Here is a 22,110-nt window from a genome sequence, read left to right as displayed (position 1 = left end):
CCCCTTTGGAAAGCTGAGACCTGACAGTGTCATGGACTGTTCACAATCATTGTCTGGAAACACCAGATGATGTCAATCTCCAAGGTTGTAAATGCCCAGACTCATCTCACCTTGCCCAACAATCAGCACCATGGGTTCTTTTAAGCAGTTGTCTAGAGCACTGAAACTGAAAATAGTTGATGCTCACAAAGCAGGAGAAGGCTATAAGAAGGTAGCAAAGCGTTTTCAGATGCCAATGGCAGTCATCAGGAACAGTGGAATTTAAAGCAAGATCTGGAAGACCAAGAAAAAGATCAGACAGAACAGCTTGCATTGTGAGAAAAGCAAGTCAAAATCCATGTTTGACTGCACGATCCCTCCAGAAAGATCTGGCAGACACTGGAGTTGTGGTACACTATTCCACTATAAAGAGATACTTTCACAAATATGGTCTTCATGGAAGAGTCATCAGAAGAAAACCTCTTCTATGTCCTCAACGTTGAAGTTGGCAAATGAACATTTAGACAAGCCTGATGTATTTTGGAAACAAGTTCTGTCGACCGATTAGGTTAAAATAGAACTTTTTGGCCGGAATGAACAAAGGTACATTTGGAGAAGAAAAGGCACAGAATTTAATGAAAAGAACCTCTGTCCAACTGTTAAGCATGGGGGTTGATCAATCATGCTTTGGGGTTGTATTACAGCCAGTGGCACAGGGAACATTTCACGAGTAGAAGGAAAAATGGATTCAATAAAATTTCAGCAAATTTTGGATGCTAACTTGATGCCATCTGTGAAAAAAACTGAAGTTAAAGAGAGGATAGCTTCTACAAATGGATAATGAGGAGACATAAACTGAAGGTTTTGCCATGGCCTCCACAATCTCTTGACCTCAACATAATTGAAAATCTATGGACAGACCTTGAAAGAGCAGTGTGTGACAGACAGCCCAGAAATCTCAAAGAACTAGAAGACTTTTGTAAGGAATAATGGGCTAAGATACCTCAAACAAGAATTGAAAGACTCTTAGCTGGCTACAAAAAGCATTTACAAGCTGTGATACTTGCTAAAGGGGGCTGCATAGTGGTGTAGTGGTTAGCACTTTCGTCTTGCAGCAAGAAAGTCCCCGGTTCAAATCCTGGGGTGGGCCTGGGATCTTTCGGCATGGAGTTTGCATATTATCCCTGTGCATGCGTGGGTTTTCTCCGGGTACTCCGGCTTCCTCCCACAGTCCAAAAATATGCTGAGGTTAATTGATAACTCTGAATTGCCCATAGGTGTGAATGTGAGTGTGATTGTTTGTCTGTATACGTAGCCCTGTGACAGACTGGCGACCTGTCCAGGGTGTCCACCGCCTTCGCCCAAGTCAGCTGGAATAGGCTACAGCACCCCCCGCGACCCTAGTGAGGATAAAGTGGTGTATAGAGAATGAATGGATGGATAGATACTTGCTAAAGGGGACAGTACAAGGTATTAACTCTGCAGGGTGCCCAAACTTTTGCAGATGCTATTATTGTGTTTTCTGTTATTTTGAAAGTGTAAATGATGGAAATAAAATCAAACTTTTTTTGACATAAGAATGTCTTATCTGTAATTTGATGCCTTCTGGAGATTTTTCTTTCTGTCCTTGGCTTCTTTATGCACATTAATGCAAATTTTTACCTGGGGTGCCCAAACTTTCAATCCCAACTGTATACACAAACACACACACACACACACACACACACACACACACACACACACACACACACACATATATATATATATATATATATATATATATATATATGTAGTGAGTTGGTTTGACAGCCTGTGTCATGTGTCATGTTATAGTATTTTAATTTGGAACAAAATGCTGCGATCCAAATGAAACAAAGTAATTGGCATCCATCAATCTAAAAGGGTTACAAAACCTTTTCTAAAGCTTTAGCAGTCCAGCGAACCACAGCGAGAGCCATTGTCACAAAATAGAGAAAACATAAAACAGTGGTTAATCTTCCCAGGACTGGCCCACTGACCAAAATTACCCCAAGAGCACAGTAACAACTCATCCAGGATATCACCAACATCTAAAGAACCTCACTTGCCTCGGTTAACCCTTTGATGTTGTAGGATAACAACTCAAGTGGTTATTTTTGCACTCGTTAAGTAAAAGGGGCACCACCCCGGTTATCTGGGGAAATTATTTATTTAGGCAGAATCTCAAGGAGATTCCTGTTGAAATACAGTTAATCAGTCTGATATCTGAAAGTCTAGAATTGTCGGTTGAAATTGACCCCAGTTCTCACACACAGAAAAGCACAAGATGGTGGATTGGTCTCAGTTAAAACATTTATTAACTATTCTACCAAAACAATACAAGTGAGCTATGTACAGTGAGAAATGTGACGTGTGTACGTGCGTGAATACGTGTGTGTGTGTGTGTGTGTGTCTGTGTGTGTGTGTGTGTGTGTGTGTGTGTGTGAGATTGTATGTGTGTGTGTGTTTATCAGATTCAAATCAGCATACCCTCTACTGCATAGCGTTGCCCTCAGGCAACAAACCACATTTTACAATCCCACAGTGGCCCTTTAAAAGAATTCTTAATTTTTTTTTTTCAAATAATAATACCAGACACATCTCTGTCCAATGAAATGACCATTTGAAGTGGGTGTACCCTTTTGTTTGGGGGTAGAGCAGTCCTTTCAGGAAGTCAAGCCGCATGGGACACATGCTACAGAGTGGTAAGATTAATTTCACTTTTTAACATGTTAAAATTGAATACCTTTATACCAAAAAAAAATATGTTGCATGTGCATGAGTGTACAGGGAAGCTTGTTTGATTGTTTAAATACTTATTTTGTTTTTATTTATATATTAAAACTGTGTTTTTTTCATTTGTTGCCTCAAGGCAACATTGTGCAGCGAGACCAATTTTATTCAGGCAATGTAATGCATTTGCATGTGTATGTATGGAGATGTGTTTTTATGCATAAATGATCATAGTCAATATTTTTACTTTACAATCTAATGATATTTATACAGGACATGGATGTTAATACATTTTATGGAAGGAAGCGGGAGGATTTTGAGGTTAGGGCCATTCCCACAGACAGCGAGGACAGTGAACTTGACAGTGAGGAAACGGACCAGGAGGAATGGATCCCTGAGTCAGGTTTGAGGGACACTTCATAGCTCAGGGGTCAGTTAGGGGTCAGTTGGAAATGTAACTCTGTGTGTGTGTGTGTGTGTGTGTGTGTGTGTGTGTGTGTGTGTGTGTGCGTGCGTGCGTGCGTGCGTGCGTGCGTGCGTGTGTGCATGTGGGTGACTGTATATCTGTGTGTTTCTAATATGTGCTTCCTTTTTCTTCTGTTCAGGAGAAAACCAGCCTCAATACAGCGAGTCTGAGACAGAGGAAGAGCAAGAAGATGAACATGAAGAGGTGGCTGAAGTGCCTCACCTCCCGAGATGGAGAAAACTCCACAACACTAACTACCGCCTCCTGGACATGATCATCACCACCACCTGGCTGCTGTACCGAAGAGACTTTGAAGGCAGTGGTATGGTTAAGAAAGAGGTAATTAAGCTTTATACGTTCAAGTCATACATTGCTGAGGGCCTCTGCAAAAGTGGGAAGAGCCTGGAGAAGAAGAGAAGTCGTCACAGTCTGTCCATTGCTGGTGCATATGAGGAGAAGATGAAGAGAGGACCCACAGCTCCCATTCCAGTCCCAGATGTCCGCCTGGATCAAACAGCTCACTGGCTCATTATGACCGGGGACAAGGGGAGATGCAGGGTGCCACGGTGCAATGGTACACCAAAAGCTATGTGCCGCAAATGTAATGTCCACCTCTGCTTTACCCCCGATCGCAACTGCTTCCTGAAGTTCCACACTGAATAAACAAGACAGATCCCCGAATCAGTTGTGTGAGATCAGGGGTCAGTTGTGTGTTCGTGTGTGTGTGTTCATGTGTGTGCATGTGTATGAATGCAAGTGTAACTCCATGTGAGTGGATAAAGAACATGTGCTTCCTGATTATTCTGTTTAGGAAAGTGCCTAAATACCTGAAATAGATTTATTATGGTGTTTTTATCCTTGGCCAGTTGTTTACTATTCAGCAATGTGTTTATAATGAATTGCTTGTTTATTTGAATGTTTTATTTGTTGATCAAATAAAAACTTTGGATAGCATTGTGTATTTTCCTTGTTCCAGGAAAATAACTTATTTTAGAAAACCTTGGTGTTTTCTTACCCATGTCGCACATTGATGCCTTGAAGCAACAAACCAATATCTGCTTGAGGGGGGTGGGGGTCTCAAATTTTATTATTAATGTATGATCAGGGACCCCAAAGCTTCCCTAAAATAGGATGAGACATTTCCCCCCCAAAAAATTAAAAAGTCATGCAGTAGAGGGTTAAAAGATAAGGATTATGGTGACAGAAAGCCAGATAGCAGACGACCTGACTCAATGAAATGATAATTTGCACTACGATCGATACACAAAAAGAACATGAAGTGGTTGAATTTAAATAATCAAGTGGTTAGTGACATCAGCCCAGATCAGAAACAGAGAAACTCGACTGGCCTTACTTGAGAGAAGAACCGTCAGTATGCTGGGACGAAGAAGTCGCCGGTTGATGACGCCTCACAGCGTGACAGGACGTCTTTGTTTCCCAAGTGCTGTGTTGTCACTGTGGCAACGGTGCACGTCCTGCATTTGGAGATCGGTTCGGAGCAAGTGGATCTGGACCAGCAGATCTTTGAAGCGATGGACACCACGAGCTCTTCTTCCAGAGTTGATGAAAAGTCACTTGATTATAAAAGATGGCTCTCGTCGTATTTTAGCAGGCGTTAGCCGAGTAATAGCCAAACGGAGGTTGACTGGAAAACGGAAAACTGGTTCTAATTAGTTCATGTCAAAAATCACAGCTCAAGGAAAAGAAATAAGTTCAGGCTTGCGTTGACAGTGAGCAAAAATGTCTATCTTCAATTACAAAAATGTCCAGAATGAATTGGTGAAAGAGACCAAACTCTGGAATAAAGGAACTTCAGAAGATAAAGAAAAAAACGCATATTAGAGAAGAATTTTTAGATGCTCCACATCGTGCTTGGAGCAAGTCAGAGAGTAAAATCAGTTTGTGCGGCCTGGAGGTCTGACAGTCCTTTACTGTAAATGAAAGCACACAAAGAAATACATGTGTCCCAATTTTCCTCCAGAAACTGGGGTATTTCTTTCAGGAAAGGAGAGAGTTCTGGATCTGTCTAATGTCCAAAATGACAGTTTGATGCAGGTCCTAGACCTCCATCCTAAGAGAGTGTGTTCTTATCTGAGTTGTCATCTCCTCTGGAATTCCAAAGACCAATATGTTCCCTACGTTTATTGTTGCAAATTTACATCATACCATTTTCATTCCGACTGCAGCCGAGATAGCTCATCTATTCCCCCAATGCCGGCTTGTGCATATTCAATATGTACCTCGGAACTTTTTGCAAGCACTGGTTTCTCGTCGGACTGGTCGGAGTGGGACCCAATTATTATCTGTTATTATTATTATACATCTCTTCTATGCGAAATAGACAAATTAACAATCTCCACTTATTTTAGCATCAGCTGTAAAGCAAAATCACGCAAAAGTTTTTTTTTAAAAATAATTTTTATTGTAAATAAATTCAGGTGTCAAGGGGTTAAGGTCAGTCTTCATGATTCAACAATAAGGAAGAAACTGGGCAAAACATGACATCCATGGCTGAGTTCCAAGGTGAAAACCACTGCTGACCAAATAGAACATAAAGGCTCATCTTTCTTTTGCAAAGAAACACCTCAATGATCTCCAAGACTTTTGGGAGAATATTCTATGGACTGATGAGGTGAAAATAAAATTTTTTTGGAAGGTGTGTGGCTCGTTACATCTGGCATAAAAGTAACACAGCATTTCAGAAAAAGGACATCAAATTAACAGTAAAATATGACTGTGGTAGTCTGATGATCTGGGGCTGCTTTGCTGCTTCAGGACCTGGATGACTTGCTGTGATTGATGAAACCATGAATTCTGCTGTCTACCAGAAAATCCTGAAGGAGAATATTCGGCCATCATTTTGTGATCTCAGGCTGAAGCACACTTGGGTTCTGCAGCAGGACAATGATCCAAAACACACCACCAAGTTGACTTCTGAATGGCTTCAAAAAAGAAACATAATAAAGGTTTTGTCATGGCCTCGTCAAAGACCAGACATGAATCCGATTGAAATACCGTGGCATGACCTTAAAAAAGCCATTCATGCTCAAAAATTTTCCAGTGTTGCTGAATTTAAACAATTCTGCAAAGAAGAGTGGGCCAAAATATCTCCGCAGAGATGTCAAAGACTCATTGGCAGTTATAGAAAACCCTTGATTTGAGGTGTTGCTGCTGAGGGCGACCCAAACAGTTATTAGGTTAATAGATATAGATATTCTAGATTGTAAATATAGATATAGAGATATAGAGATGCATTTTTGCATATCTATTGCTTTCAGAATTTATCTATTCTGGAACCACAACCAAGCAATTAAACTTATGTATGTCATTTTACAGATTGGTACCTGGGACCCTCCAAGTGGCCTGAACATGACGGACAACCAGAAGGGGAAGACTACAAATGTCTCTGATTCCTTGTCCAATCGATCCTTGGTCATCTCCACCATACTGGTACTTTATTTTTTGTTTGTTTTCTGATTTTTTGCTGGAATCCTTTTTTGCTCTAATAACATGCTCTGTCCTCAAACAGGCTTTGCTAACTCTAAGTTAACTTTGTCAAGGCTTTCTTTGTATGGAATAATTGCATGAGTCTTGATGTGAGTGGATTGCCCTCTGGGTACATTGAGGGTTTGCTACATGTCTGGGATCTTCTATTGGGTGTCAGTAGGCTGTCCGTGACAGGGTGGGCTGTTAGAGGATGGGTAATGCATCAGTGTGGCTGGGTCAACTTTCAGATAAGATGCCTTTATTATTAATGTACATGTAAATACAACAAAATTCTGCTGGCAGTCTCTTAAATATCTCTTAAATACTTCCATATTTATTTGATTTTATTTATATACTTAAATAATCCTATATTGTGATTTCCAGTTACCACTATGTTGCAGTGGTCACTGGAAATCAGAATATAGGATTATACCAGTGGTGTAGTCTACGTGATATGCAGGTATATGGCGTATACCCACTAGAAAATTTTCCAAATTTCCGTATACCTACTTAAAAATGCGCAAAGATATGTATACCTAGTCGTGTAAACACGCAGGTATACGCCTTATACCCACGAGAAAAGGTCCCGAATTTCCATATAACCACTTAAAAATGCGCGAACACATGTATTAGTATGTTTTTTGATATAACGTTCACTTTCCCGTTCATAAGTCCTTCTTCTCTGTGTCAGGAAGCGGTGAAACTGTGTGGGGCGGGGGAAGGTGTCTGGCTGAGAACAGGGCTCACTAAAAGGCGGACTGCGGACTGCGGTCCGGATCCGGACCCAGACGCCGTGTATACAGATGTAAATTTGACAGGTCGCTTCTATTTTACCGGTGCAGCTTTCCAGTGTTTATCATTGGTCTATCAACTCAGAAACGCACAGACCAATTGTTTACGAGTTCAGGCATCCCATGTGACACTGCTCAGCCAATGAAGTCGCTGCATTGCATCGCAGCTCTGCCTTCAAAAACCAGTTGAGAGATGAGCGACAGAGAGGACAGTAGTGATGGAAGTTCAGTTCTTTTCAGAGAGCTTTTGGCACGGCTTCCAAAGAAAAGCCGGTTCTTTCGGCTCCCAAACGGCTCCTAATTTATTATTCTTTGTAGTCTCATATGTAGCCTAACCTGGCAAATATGAATCATTTGTATTTTGACAAACACTTTTTCATTCAGTGTTTTTATGAGAAGCCTTATAATTGACTAATTTTGTGCATTTGTTCTGTTACAAAAACAGGTATTCTTACTTTTGTTTATAATTTCAATCAAACTTTTTTGCACAAAAAACAAATAGAACAAAACTCTGCACATGAACCCACAGAACCAGAACAGAAACAGAACCAGACTTGGTATTCAAACAGTATAAATGTCTTCAGTGCAGGGTGAGATTCAGACAAATCAGAAGCCTGAGCTTGGATGGGCTGATACATTTCTTCTTTCAGTGAATATCTGCCGTGTTTTTGAGAAGATTCTCTCAGATGGAAGAAGTTGTCTCTCCTCCATCACCTTCATCAGGTGGTGCAGACTGAGGCCTTGTCCTGCCTCCAGCTCAGTGGGTCGTCTGCTGGTTGGATGAGGGGTTCCTCTAGATATGATCCTCCATTACAACATCAGCTGTAAGATTTCTCCTGAATCATCTCCTGTTGCTCTTCCATAAAAGAGGCTCCACACAGCAGAAGTTTGAGGTTCCTCCTCCACTTGATCCTCTAATGGTGGAGGTGTCAGGCTGCTACTGCTGCTGCTCTTATTCTCTGAAGTGTCTCATCAACAGCTCTGTTGTCACTGAAGGCAAGCTTCTTTAATCTAGGATCCAGTAACATGTTTTCTGCGAGGACAGTGTTAAACTCCATACTCCATTAAATACGTTAGGAGTCGGCTCTTCAGATTCACTACGAAGCATCGACTCTTAGAGTCATATCTTTTGTGCCTTATACACCTCTAGAGGACAGACTGTGGTCACATGCTGGCCATGTTTGGCTCAACATACAGCTGTAAGGCAGCTTTCTCAACTAATAACATAATCAAAATATGTTTTGAGAATGGCTCAAACAATCAGCAGCTCAGTTCTCCCATTAAGCCGCAGAGATATTAGGGGAGTGATATGAGACAGACAAAAATGTAAAAGTGTTCAAATGTTTACATTTATGAGATTTAGGTATTGTTAAAGGTCCCATATTATGCTATTTTTCAGTCACGTCATATAGGTCTCAGAAGCCCAAAAACATGGTATTTAAGTTTGTTCGCCCCAAAATCATCCTTTGTTCGGAGTTTCAGTGGTCGAAAAATTCATTCTCACCAGCCCTCCTCAGAACAAGCTGTTTCTGGGCCTGCTTCCAGGTATGCAAATGAACGCATTTGCATACCTCCTCCCCTCTCTGGGAGAGGACGCGCTCAGCGCTACATTGGTGTCAGAAGTGGGATGGCGCTCGCCCGACTGCAGATGGAAGAAGAACTGAGGGAGCTCCAACAAGCTGTCACTGAGGGACTGAGCCGCCTCTTGGGAGCAAACCCAAGAGGAAAAGAGCCGGCCAGCGGAAAGTTCGCTCCCGTAATCCCAGACAGCTCCACCACACCAAGAACCTGCCGCGGCGAAACGGTGGGCCGCCACAGGCAGCAGCCGCTAGCAGGAGAGATGCTCCGGCAACCGGCCGCCGGAGCATCTCCCCAGCCACCGGCAGCCAGCCAGGGGGTTCTGGAATGGCAGTTCCCTCACAGCGCCACTCTTCTCTCGTTTCCCAGAGCTCGGCTTCTCGGTGCGGGCGCCGGGCAGTCTCGTGAGTTCAGAGTTGCAAACAGTTCAGTTCCTTAAGAAGGTGTGAAAGTTCTGTCGGTGTGGACCACAAACATTTGAATGGTAATTAAATTTAAAGGTGTTAACAGTTCTCTGCAAAAAAAGGGTCTGTATGTGAAGTTAGAAATACATGAAAGCATACATGTCCCAATTCAATACAGAAATAGTGATAGCCTGCAAAAAGGAGTCTCTTAAGCAATGTCAGAGGTCGTCATAAACATGAATTTAGGGTGTCCTGGTGGATGGTACAGATGTCTCTGAAGCCATAAAAAAGCACTTTGGGCTCTTAGTCTGTTTTGTTTAAGCTTTCTGAGAGGAGAGAGTTTGTTGTTATCTGAGGAAGGGATCTGCTGTGGAATGTTTTGATCACTTAAACCTGGATCTCACTACAGAGGTGATTGGTGTTTCTCGATATGCACCCTGAGGAGCTTGAAGCTAGACACCTGTTCCACATGTCAAGTCCCCTGTGAACCATTTTGTTTATTTTCTGAAGTCTATTGTCAGTTCTTTTGTTTATATTGAGGTTCAGGTCATTGCTCCTGCACCATGTGGAGAGAGCTTGGACCTCCTCCCTGAATGAAGTCTCATTTTTGTTTGTTGTCAAACAGACTAGGGTTGTGCCGTCTGCAAATTTTGTTATAGCATTTAAGCTGTGGGTGGGTGTGCAGTCATGGATGGAGAGGGAGTCGAGGAGGGGGCTGAGGATGCAGCCTTGGTGTACATCAGTGTACAAAGTGATGGTGGAGAAGTTGTGTCTGTCCAGTCTGATATGCTTTAGTCTATTGGTAAGAAAGTCTTTGATTTGCGGACAGAGGGAGGTTTCAAAATGCAGTGTCTGCAGTTTGCTGATCAGCTTGTTCAGGTTGATGGAATTGAAGGCTGAGCTGAAGTAAACAAACAGCATCCTGACATAGCAATTGAAGGTCTCCAAGTGTGTGAGAGCTGTGTGTCGGGCATGCGAGATGGTGTCAACTGTACATCTGTTCGCCCTGTAGGCAAATTGGTTCGGGTCAAAGTCCAGGGGGATGGAGGGTGTGACGTTGGCCAGAATCAGTCTCTCAAAGCATATCGTGATAACTGGCATGAGCAACTGGCTGGTAATCATTCAGGCGATGGGGATGGTGGTGGTGGTCTTCTGGCAGGTGGGGATTGTGGCAAGTTGCAGGGGCTGATTGAATGTGGTGGTCAAAACTCTCGCTAGCTGGCTGGCACATGCCTTTATTGCACAGCCTGGGACTCGGTCTGGCCCTGCTGCTTTGTTGTTGTTATAATTCTTTGCACTGCCATCTTCACCTGGTAGTAGTGGAGAGTGAGTGACTGGTTGTTAGCTGGTTGGGTGGAGTGGGAGGAGGTGGTTGGTGAGGCTAATCTTGAGTTGGAGTTGACCTCAAAGAGGGCAAAAAATGTTGACTTGATCTGGGAGGGAGGTGTCAGTTGGGGTGGGGGTGCTATTGCTTTGTTGGTAGTCCGTGATGGTCCCGATGCCTTGCCACATGTTGCAGGGGTTGTTGTTGTTGTGCTCAATTTGTACAGTTTTTTTAAAGCCATTTTAATCCCTTTGTGTAGGTCTGCTCTGGCTCTTCTGTAGGCCTCTCTGTCTCTTGATCTGAGTGCTGAGTCCCTGGCATTGAGTAACACCTGTTCTCTGCTGGTGAACCAGGTTTTTGAATTGGTGAATGTCTTCACTACTTTTGTATTTGTTGCATTGTCTATACAAAAGGTTATGTAAGAGAGTACATGGATGTGTGATGCTCAAGATCAGAATGGTCAAAGAGTTCCCATTCAGTGCGCTCAGAGCAGTCCTGCAGTAGTGCTGATGTTTCCAGTCCAGACCTGCACGGTTTTGAACTGAGGTTTGGTTCTGCTGATCATGGGTCTGTGGGATGTGTATGTGGGATTTAAAAAGACAGATTGTCCAAGATAGGGGGGTGGGTGGGTGCTGTATGCTCCAGATATGTTTGTATATACTTGTTCCAGAGGTTTGCCATTATATGTTTTAATGTCCACATTCCTATGAAACTTTGGCAGCACAGACATGAGATTAGAGTGTTTGAAATCTCCAGTGACTGTAAAGATGCCCTCTGGCTGTTCGTTTTGCTGCCTGCTGATGGTGTTGTGCAGCTTGCCCATTGCTATCTTAGCATTTGTGAGAAAGATGCTTGGTGCAGCAGGTTTTCTACAGGTCCGGTTGTAGTTGGGCCCGGATGCTGGCTTATTTACCTCGCTTCCTCTGTTTGCATCGTCGCTGGTGCCTCCTTACTTTATGTCCATTGTTTGTCTGAGTTATCCCCTCAGGGATGGGGCTCAGCCCTTCAGGTGTGCATCCAGAGCAGGAGTTTTTCAGGTTAAGAAGCTCCATTCATGTGTAAATCCAAAATACACTACTACCTATGTGGGAGCACCTAGCTGTGCATCTGTGTGTGTCACCATTTTCACGTATTACGACTTATAGGTTATGACCCTTAGTGTTGAATAGTCTCACAGCCATGTAGGGTTTAGTATCATTTGTATGAATCCAGCCAGCTGTTTCTCTGCAATGGTTGCAAGGCCAGGATATGTCCCCTTTCCATATTGCTTGGCCTTAGAGTGCTTTTGATAAGGGGACTGCAACCTCAGCTCCCCTGTCCTCCCTTGGAAGACATCTGCTTGACTGCATTTTGGTCTTCATCTTTTACTTTTATATAGAGACACAGACACACAACGTTGTGTTTGGTGCCTTGTTCGGTGCTCGTGCTGCCATGTGAGAAACACAGATGTAGCCTATTGCCTTGTGACCTTACGACTTCAGTGTAGGTTGTACTAGGGCTGTGGTGTAACACGATTTTTTTTAATTCGACTGTAGTTATGAAGTATGTAGATAATTTTGGTCCTTCACCTTCTCTCTTAATTACTAAAGCTCATGGAGCAGGTCTGAAATAACAGCAGCAATTAGCGGATGATATAATGTCAGTGCTATTAGTGCATGCACAGCCCACTAACATCAGACCCATGTGGCCCTCATATGAGTGCGTTTTGCTAAATATTAACGGGAGGTGAGCAGTGTATGCACTGAGGTTTGGAAAGGGACAGAAGTTGATGCTTGCTATCCCTTTACTTAGGAGTGTGTGGTGTTCTGTAGCAAAGTTCTAAATAATCAGTCAGTCACACTTACTTATATATAAATATCGAGCACAAGTCATGTGCTAAATGCAGCTTCAGTTACTCAGCATTCCGAGTTAACCAGTTAAAAAGATCATAAGTTTATTAAAAATAAGGTTTTGAAGAATAAGAACAACAGTAACATTCCTTGTATTGTACAACTTCTCACTTGTTGAAAGAACTGTACAATAGACATTTAACACACAGTATCATTCCTTTCATTACCTCCAGTCTGGCACAATTAAAAGCTGGTTGTTGTTGCTCACTGGTGTCTTTCGTATCAAGGATGAATTACCAAGTTGACTCAAAAGTTAAAAAGTACAATAGGAGTACTGTTGCTGGATCTCTTTAGCCTAGCCGCGCTAGACAACCCACGGCAACGAATTTAATTCTCTGCCAGGGTGGGTCTAGTTACCCTCCATAAGGCTCGAGGCTGGATTCTCCTAAAACTGGCCGGACGAATCACCATGAAGTGTAGAGTCAGAAGGTGGGCATCACGATTCTGACAGAAACAACCAGCGCACAATAAACAGTTATCTTTCGACTCGGCTTTGGCCACAGCCCTTAAAGATTTGAAGCTAAAATTCAACTTGAAAGATAAACAAAGGACGGCACTGAAGTGTTTCATTGAGAAGAAAGACGTATTTGGACTTATGCCGACGGGATATGGCAAATGCTTAATATACCAGTTGGCTCCGCGGCTCCGCTGGTTGGGAAGCTAATGGGACTTAGCCACAATCCGCAGGTGCACTCGGAACTACATCAGCCTATTCGTTGCGTTGATTGGTTGTATGCCTACCCAATTGCTGCAGAGGGATTTGATAGACAACCTTTTAGCCCGCCTCCCTCCCTGTCGAGCTTCCCTAAACCCTTGTGCCTTCAGAAACATGGGTCGAGCGTGGCTAGGCTAGGATCTCTTGACAACATGTGATGGTTGGCTCATACATATACTTGTGCATATATAAAGCACACAGTGCGGGAAACCATGGCAGGGGTTGGTGACCTAAAGTGTATTTTATCCTTTTGCAATTAGGTTAATCAAGGCTTCAACCACAGTTTATCTTTACCAGATTAAAACAAAGAAACTGCAACAGATCTCTGCAAATGCAATAATCTTGTTATCAGGCCCCCTTTTCTGAGATTAGCTGTGTGCGCCAGTCAGTTGTGACATAAAGCAACTGTTATTGTAGTGATGTTACTGTGAACCAAAGTTTTATTATTGTAACTTCAGTGAATTTGAAAGTCTTGGACAAAATTGGTTGGTTTTACTCATAACAATTATATGCATGCCTAACACAGTCAGAAGACATGCAGAAGGAAACAAAATGCATCTCATCTCATATCACCTGGGTCAGATCTTTTGAAAGCAGTAGGGCATTGACCAACAGCTAAAGATAAACCTAGTTTGTGCAGTTATCTAACATTGTCTATGATGAATTCTAAGTAAAGAAGTCTGCAAAATTAATGGTGTGCAAATTAAACATAGCAGCTTTAAATGTCTGTTTATAGCCAAATCAAATTGTAATGGTGCTTTATGTGGGACCAATTATAGAAGGCTAGAAAGGCTCTCAGCCATAACAGACTCCCTCAAAAGATGTCATTATTTTTAAGCTTTTCCTCTTGAAAAATCCTTCAGTGCTTTGCTTGAGCTGCTCTTTCTTTTTAGAGCACTTTGTGGAGATGCTGCTTTCCGACTCAATTGAAGTAGAGTGCCCCAAAGCATTTCACTCCCTAATTGCCAGTTGACTTCACCACTGTCAAGGACTCCTTTTTGGTCAAAGTAATTTCAGGCAGGGAAAACTGACTGATTGATTGTTCAATAAGATTTCATGGTTTACGGCTCTGCTTTGTATCGAACAATTTATCGGGCACATTGTTTCTCTTGCCGATGGTATTATAACCAAAAGGCAGAACTTTGAGAAGCAGTAAATTTTCTAATATGTACCTTTGTATAAATATTTATTCACTTACCTTTAGTTCTTTCTAGGGACGTCCTTATCCACTTACATGGCCACTTACAATTCATTCAGTATTAGGTATTTATAATCTGATCTTTATTTAAATATTGATTCAATTTTAGATTACATTTTCTTTTTTTTCATGACATAGGAAGGAAATTTAACAGAAATAATGTGATTCCTGTAAGTAACATGACACAGTCACTCAGAAAATGTCTCACTCTTTAAGACACATTCAGATACAGAAACACTGAATGGCAGTTACGGGGTTCTTCTTTTACTCCAGCAGCGCTCCTTAGCAGGCTAGACTGCAGGGAGAGACAAATGCAACAATAGCCCAGGTTTATCTTGGCATGTAATCAAGTTATTCATGATTTGAATGGTAATTAGCAACAGCTGATAAGCATTACCAATTACATTTTCCATTTTAAAGATGGATCTTTACTAATCAGAATGGGAAAGCAAGAAAATAATATTTCAGTAATCAAGCAACTAAGCACATGTTTCCAGCCCTGGTAAAAAGAGTTAGCCACTAAAGTAACCAAAAAAATGTGATTCATACACTAAAATTTTCATGTGCAAATTTGCAGTGAAATGTGGCAACAAACAACAGCACAAGCTGGCAGAGATGCACTGACTTGACCCCTTCAATCATGCTTTGACTGACCTTATACCAATACTCAAGATTGCCTCTGGTTTTTATTTGCTCCCATGGAAATCATCTCATTACAATATTTCTGAATGAATTAAATGTTAAAAGTAGACATTTACAACTAGTATATACTGTGTCTTTTTTGAATGTTCAGTGTTCTATTTTTTGTTTGGACTTAATGATGGAACTTAAAATATCAGAATAAATAATTTACTTTAGTCATTACTCTAAAAACTATTGCATGTAGATATTTCTAAACTAATTTGTAGAATTACACTTGGCCACCTTACGTTTGTTCTTTTTGAGCTATTCAGAGGACTTACTTATGTGCTCTGGGTCATTGTCATGCAGCACAAGCTGTTTGTGCTTGAGCTTTACATCATGAACTAATGGGCAGATATTATCCAGGATTATTTTCTGATAGGGAGCAGAATTTATGGCTCCATCAATTATGACAAGTCATCCAGGTCCTGTGGAAGCAAAGCAGCTCCAAACCATCACACTTGTGGAATTCTTGACCTCCAGTTAACCAAAGACATACAGTGGGTACGGAAAGTATTCAGACCCCTTGAAATTTTTCACTCTCTGTGTCATTGCAGCCATTTGCCAAAATCAAAAAAAGTTCATTTTATTTCTCATTAATGTACACTCAGCACCCCATATTGACAGAAAAAAACAGAAATGTAGAAATTTTTGCAAATGTATTAAAAAAGAAAAACTGAAATATCACCTGGTCATAAGTATTCAGACCCTTTGCAGCGACATTCATATTTAACTCACATGCTGTCCATTTCTTCTGATCCTCCTCGAGATGGTTCTGCTTCTTTATTGGAGTCCAGCTGTGTTTAATTAAACTGATTGGACTTGATTAGGAAAGGCACACACCTGTCTATATAAGACCTTACAGCTCACAGTGCATGTCAGAGCAAATGAGAATCATGAGGTCGAAGGAACTGCCCAAGGAGCTCAGAGACAGAATTGTGGCAAGGCACAGATCTGGCCAAGGTTACAAAAGAATTTCTGCAGCACTCAAGGTTCCTAAGAGCACAGTGGCCTCCATAATCCTCAAATGGAAGAAGTTTGGGACAACCACAACTCTTCCTTGACCTGGCCGTCCAGCCAAACTGAGCAATGGTGGGAGAAGAGCCTTGGTGAGAGAGGTAAAGAAGAACCCAAAGATGACTGTGGCTGAGCTCCAGAGATGCAGTCGGGAGATGGAAGAAAGTTCCACAAAGTCAACTATCACTGCAGCCAGTCGGGGCTTTATGGCAGAGTGGCCCGACGGAAGCCTCTCCTCAGTGCAAGACACATGAAAGCCCGCATAGAGTTTGCCAAAAAACACATGAAGGACTCCCAGACTATGAGAAATAAGATTCTCTGGTCTGATGAGACCAAGATTGAACTTTTTGGTGTTAATTCTAAGTGGTATGTGTGGAGAAAACCAGGCACTGCTCATCACCTGCCCAATACAATCCCTACAGTGAAACATGGTGGTGGGAGAATCATGTTGTGGGGGTGCTTTTCAGCTGCAGGGACAGGACGACTGGTTGCAATTGAAGGAAGGATGAATGCGGCCAAGTACAGAGATATCCTGGAGGAAAACCTCTTCCAGAGTGCTCAGGACCTCAGACTGGGCCGAAGGTTCACCTTTCAACAGGACAATGACCCTAAGCACACAGCTAAAATAACAAAGAAGTGGCTTCAGAACAACTCTGTGACCGTTCTTGACTGGCCCAGCCAGAGCCCTGACCTAAACCCAATTGAGCATCTCTGGAGAGACCTCAAAATGGCTGTCCACCAACGTTCACCATCCAACCTGACAGAACTGGAGAGGATCTGCAAGGAAGAATGGCAGAGGATCCCCAAATCCAGGTGTGAAAAACTTGTTGCGTCATTCCCAAGAAGACTCATGGCTGTACTAGCTGAAAAGGGTGCTTCTACTCAATACTGAGCACAGGGTCTGAATACTTATGACCATGTGATATTTCAGTTTTTCTTTTTTAATAAATTTGCAAAAACTTCTACATTTCTGTTTTTTTCTGTCAAAATGGGGTGCTGAGTGTACATTAATGAGAAATAAAATGAACTTTTTTGATTTTGATTTTGGCTGCAATGACACAGAGACTGAAAAATTTCAAGGGGTCTGAATACTTTCCGTACCCACTGTACATGATAGAACCAACGGAAATTATACATAAACATTTATTAACTAATACTACAAACAACAACAATGACGTAACAACAACAGACAGTGAATAAGTTGATGAATAAATGCAGATAAACTAATGAACTGTGTAGAAAGGTGATGAAGTTAGAATCACTCTGGATTTGGAAAATTATAAATTCACTTGATTTGCAGAAGGAAAGTGATGCGTAGCATTTGTAGTACTGAAAGGGAGGCCGCTGCAGGATGTGGAGCTGTGATGATCTGCTGGATGAGTTGGTTCAGGAATGCTGAGACAAGGAGACAAGTTGTCAGGTTTGCATTGCAAAAGTGTGCCGAAATAAAAACAGAAAGAGCTGACACTCATAGTTATACAAAAAAACCAAACAAAAAAAAACATTGCACCATTGTATTATTACAGTTAACTTAAGAAATCCAACTTTAAGTGAAACAGGAAAACAAACCCCGAGTTTAAAGTTAAGCTATTTGTTTCTTTAAGCTATCACAAGAGGACCCAGTTATACGCCTTTGGTTAAAGAAATTGTTTTCAGTCCTAATGCACTTCGAAAACACCCCCTTTTTTCTCCCGAGTCCTCATTGCATTCCAGTGATTTTCTTGTATGCAGAAAGTTTTGGAACCAAATTCAAGTCAGCATCTAACCAATCATATATGTATTGCTCTCAAGGAGTGGTGTTGAACTTCACTGTCCAGGAGAGGTCAGAGACCAGATACCTCTAGAACAGGGGTCGGCAACCTTTAACACTCAAAGAGCCATTTCGACCCGTTTTCCACAGAAAAGAAAACACCAGGAGCCGCAAAATCCTTTTGGCATTTAAAATGAAGACAACACTGCATTTATCGTTTTTTGTTTTTTTTTTACCTCTATGCCCTTGTTAATCAGTCGTGATTAATTAATTACAAAGCCTCTAAATAGATAGATTCATTTTTTAATTGTGTCCTTCCACTAATATTTATCTTACTTGGTTAATGTCATTTTTGCTCCTGGACCTCATATGTTACGTAATGTTAGCTGGAACTCAATCTTTTGCGAATGTCGATTTAACTTGTAAAATCTATTTATCTATTTATCTTAAGCTAATAACTTTTCTCCGGTAAGTCGCTGCCCTATTTTTCCAAGACGACACTCCTCTGACTCTCTGACCTGCTGCCTGGATGTGACATCGAGCCGTGTTCTTGCAAGTAACGTGTATTACCCTATCATGAGTACTTTTGACTCAAAGACAAGACGTGTCTTTCTTGGAGTGGAGCTTTAATATACAGGCTTGCCATTCTTGAGTACAAAACGATGTGAAACTACAGGCGTTTCTTCTCCAGGAGTAAAACAAAAAAAAGGCATGAAACGTGTGGGAATCGGAAGCTCCGTGTTGTCTCTCTGCATCAGCTTTGCGCTCTCATGTCACAGGCACAGCACATCCGGTGGAGTGACACGTCAAAGTAAGAGCGGTAATTTCACAATAAAATTCTCTATATTAAAATGCATTGAAACGCACCTGAAAGGCAGAACAATGTATTTTCCAAAGTTACAGGGAGCCACAACAGAGGGCTGAAAGAGTCGCATGCGGCTCCGGAGCCGCGGGTTGCCGACCCCTGCTCTAGAACTTACTTTTAATTCATTTCTTCTGACTATTTTTGACTACCAAGGATCTAAAATCTCACAACATATGGGCTTAGAATAACACCAAACATAATATGTTTGTCTCATAGTGTTCCTGAGATAATAATAAAAAGTGTAAACAGAAGAATAAGCCTATAAATTGTAGACTTTAGGCTGCATGAAATTAAATTTATAACACAGCTAAAAATATAAGCATATAGCCTACATTCAATAATAAGAAAAATAAGAACTAGGAAATATATATATGCTTCAAGTAAAAAGTCTCTCTCTGCCTTTATGGCTTTGGTCTGTGATATACATGTACAAATGTACAATGATGACAGTTGTACATGTGGTATAAGCAAAAACATTCAGATGAACTACCACAAATCCAGTTTTGTTTACTTGCATATATACTGTGCTTGTATGTTTGGCATTATGCATGTCTTTAATTTGACAAACAGTAGGCACATGCTCTGTGGTTTGGGGAAATTTGTAGACGTAAGCTAAATTAAAGCCAGTATGATCCTATTATTGAGGAGGAAAGCATAAAAATAACAATATCAAGTAAATTGCGGGTTGTCATTATTTATTGTGGGCCTTCTTTCCTTCCGTGCATGCTGTGAAGTGATTGGATTGCAGTTATTAGCAAAGACTCTCCGCAGCTGTAATTGCCATATCAGGATTGAGTCATGGGGAGATGTGTGATGGCTGTGAGCAGCGAGGAAAAGGAAGGAGGGCTGACAATAATTTGGTTTGTTACATTTGATTGATGCACACTTTCATCCAGCTTCTCATCATTTTCTGTCAGGGATTATGTACTATAAAACATGATGTAATTACTGTTCAGATCTTGGCCTATCAACGGTTTATCTACTTTGGAAATCACTTGTGTAATGTTGCTGTGGAAATGGAGTACCTTTAGGCCTATGGCTAGAGTTACAGATAATATACTGTGTAACGTCTTAGACAGAGCAAAGAGCAGAGATGCTTTTACTTCTGCAGAAGCAACCCATGTTCTATTAGTCACTGCAAGAGAATAGTACAGCTACCTGCAACACCAACCGTACAGACCCAGGGGATTTCTAGTCGACAACATTTCCAATAATGGCTTTGACAGATCATCTTACAGTGTCAACATCTTTGACATAGTTTTTTGGTTACTTGTGTATTCCTGTGACCATCCACAGGGCAGCCAAGAGATGCTTGACAATGGACTGAGCTACTTTGACGAAAGCAAAGTCAGTGTGCAGCTGCACAGGAACACCAGCACAGTCAAAAATGTCTCGTAGTCTAAATGGGAATCCATGATGGCATATGCTTATTCAACCACAGCTGACTTAAAGAGTGGATTATTCTGAAATTTGAACAATGTCTTTACAAAGGCCACATACAGTCCTTTGTCTGGTTTGGCAAATGTTACAAGCATCATCTTCAATGCAGTATCCTTAAAAGACTGTCTTGTTTCATCTATGAGTGAAATACTTTGGTGTTAAGCGTCCTGATGGACACCTTTCCAAACATTTGCATTGAACTATATTTAACTACAAGAGCTTTCTGTGACTACAGTCAGATACATGGTGGATTACAACACTGCACTGATGTTTTGATGTTATGTCTTATGCCATATTGATTCATACTCAATGAATTCAACTTACATTTCTGTTACGGGTACCAGGGTCCAGAGACTCAACTGCAGGATAACGGAGACATGGCAGGTGACTCAACTGCAGGATAACAGAGACATGGCAGGTGGGTTAGGAGTTTAAAAAAAAATTACAATAAAATAAAAAAGACTACAATAGGAAGAGACTTCATGACAGGTCATGCAGATTGGAAATTGAATCACCAGGAATAACTCAGCCTCCTAGCATGGTGGTGGAAACATTAACCAGACTCGGTTTACAAAACAAGGAATTCTACTAAGAGGTCCCAGAACACGGTAACACTGTGGCAAGTAAATAAATCAGAAAACACTAGTCGAGCTAGAGTAGACTGCCGGAGACCTTGGCACAAGGCAAAAGTTAACTAGTAACTGAAAATCAGGAAACACACAGTGGCTGGGAAGCTACTGGCTAAGCTGGCTACAATGCATCACAGTATATTGCGTATGGGGCTGCATAGCCACAGACCTGTCAGGGTGCCCATGCTGACCCTTGTGGACCACAGAAAGCACCAACAATGGGCACATGAGCATCAGAACTGGACCATGGAACCGTGGACGAAGGTGGCCTCGTCTGATGAATCACGTTTTCTTTTACATCACATGCATGGCACCACGATGCACTGTGGGAAGAAGGCAAGTCGGTGGAGGCAGTGACCACCACTGCTGTGCTCCCTTGACCGCTGTGAGTGCCAGCATGTGCCTTCCCAGACTGCTGCCTCCAGGAGCCAGCCTTCCCCCTCCCTCACCAATATGTAGTTTTTGGCCTGAGTGGCACTGTTTGATTCCTCTTTGTAAATAAAAACCCTGGGTAGCACTTTATAACACGGCCCGTGTTTTACAGAGTAGTTTCCCGTCTCTTACAGTGTAGTTTCCTCAACTTTGAAGGTAACTGTCGGACATGTACATGTCATTTCGCGCAACCTAAGGAGTACTTACACTTGTGTCTGACAGTGTAAGTGCTGTTGTCTTACAGTGTAGTTTGACGTGTCTTAATGTGTAATTTCCTCAACTGTGGGGGTAACTCTCATAAATGTAGCATGACATTTTGCGGACTCTTATGGGGTACTAACGCTGGTGTCTTACAGTGTAAGTCCTGGAGTCTTACACTGTAGTTTCCCGTGTTTTACCATGTACTTATCAAAACAGTGTCATTTTCCTGAACATATGCCTTTACTGTACAAACCTTGACGTGCCACTTCCTCTTAAGAATCACCATGGACCCCTACAGAGTGTGTAGACCAATGATAAACTGAAATACTGTAAGGTATTGATGAGTATGTGTTTCACATAATAATGACAAGACATGCAGATGTACAAAACATCTTTATTTATTTAATATCTTTATTTTTCAGAGACACCAATTCACCTTTTAAAGTTACCCATCCCTTAAGATCACCCTTGTCTTTCCTTACTGTCTAACTATCCAGTACTTCCACTGCAACAA

General features: G+C 41.7%; 1 protein-coding gene across 7 annotated transcripts in view; it reads left to right on the top strand.

Annotated features, from left to right (window-relative positions):
• grik2 (glutamate receptor, ionotropic, kainate 2) overlaps positions 1-22,110 on the top strand; it is a 578,538-nt gene that overhangs the window by 376,978 nt on the left and 179,450 nt on the right. For all 7 annotated transcript variants that reach the window (XM_051957244.1, XM_051957249.1, XM_051957243.1 and 4 more), the window contains one exon: positions 6,533-6,646. In XM_051957244.1, the coding sequence (XP_051813204.1) occupies positions 6,533-6,646 (114 nt within the window). The remainder of the gene's footprint in view (positions 1-6,532; positions 6,647-22,110) is intronic.

This window comes from Acanthochromis polyacanthus, chromosome 12, assembly GCF_021347895.1.
Source record: "Acanthochromis polyacanthus isolate Apoly-LR-REF ecotype Palm Island chromosome 12, KAUST_Apoly_ChrSc, whole genome shotgun sequence".
Taxonomy (NCBI): Eukaryota; Metazoa; Chordata; class Actinopteri; family Pomacentridae; genus Acanthochromis; species Acanthochromis polyacanthus.
This window is presented reverse-complemented; position numbering and strand designations above follow the sequence as displayed.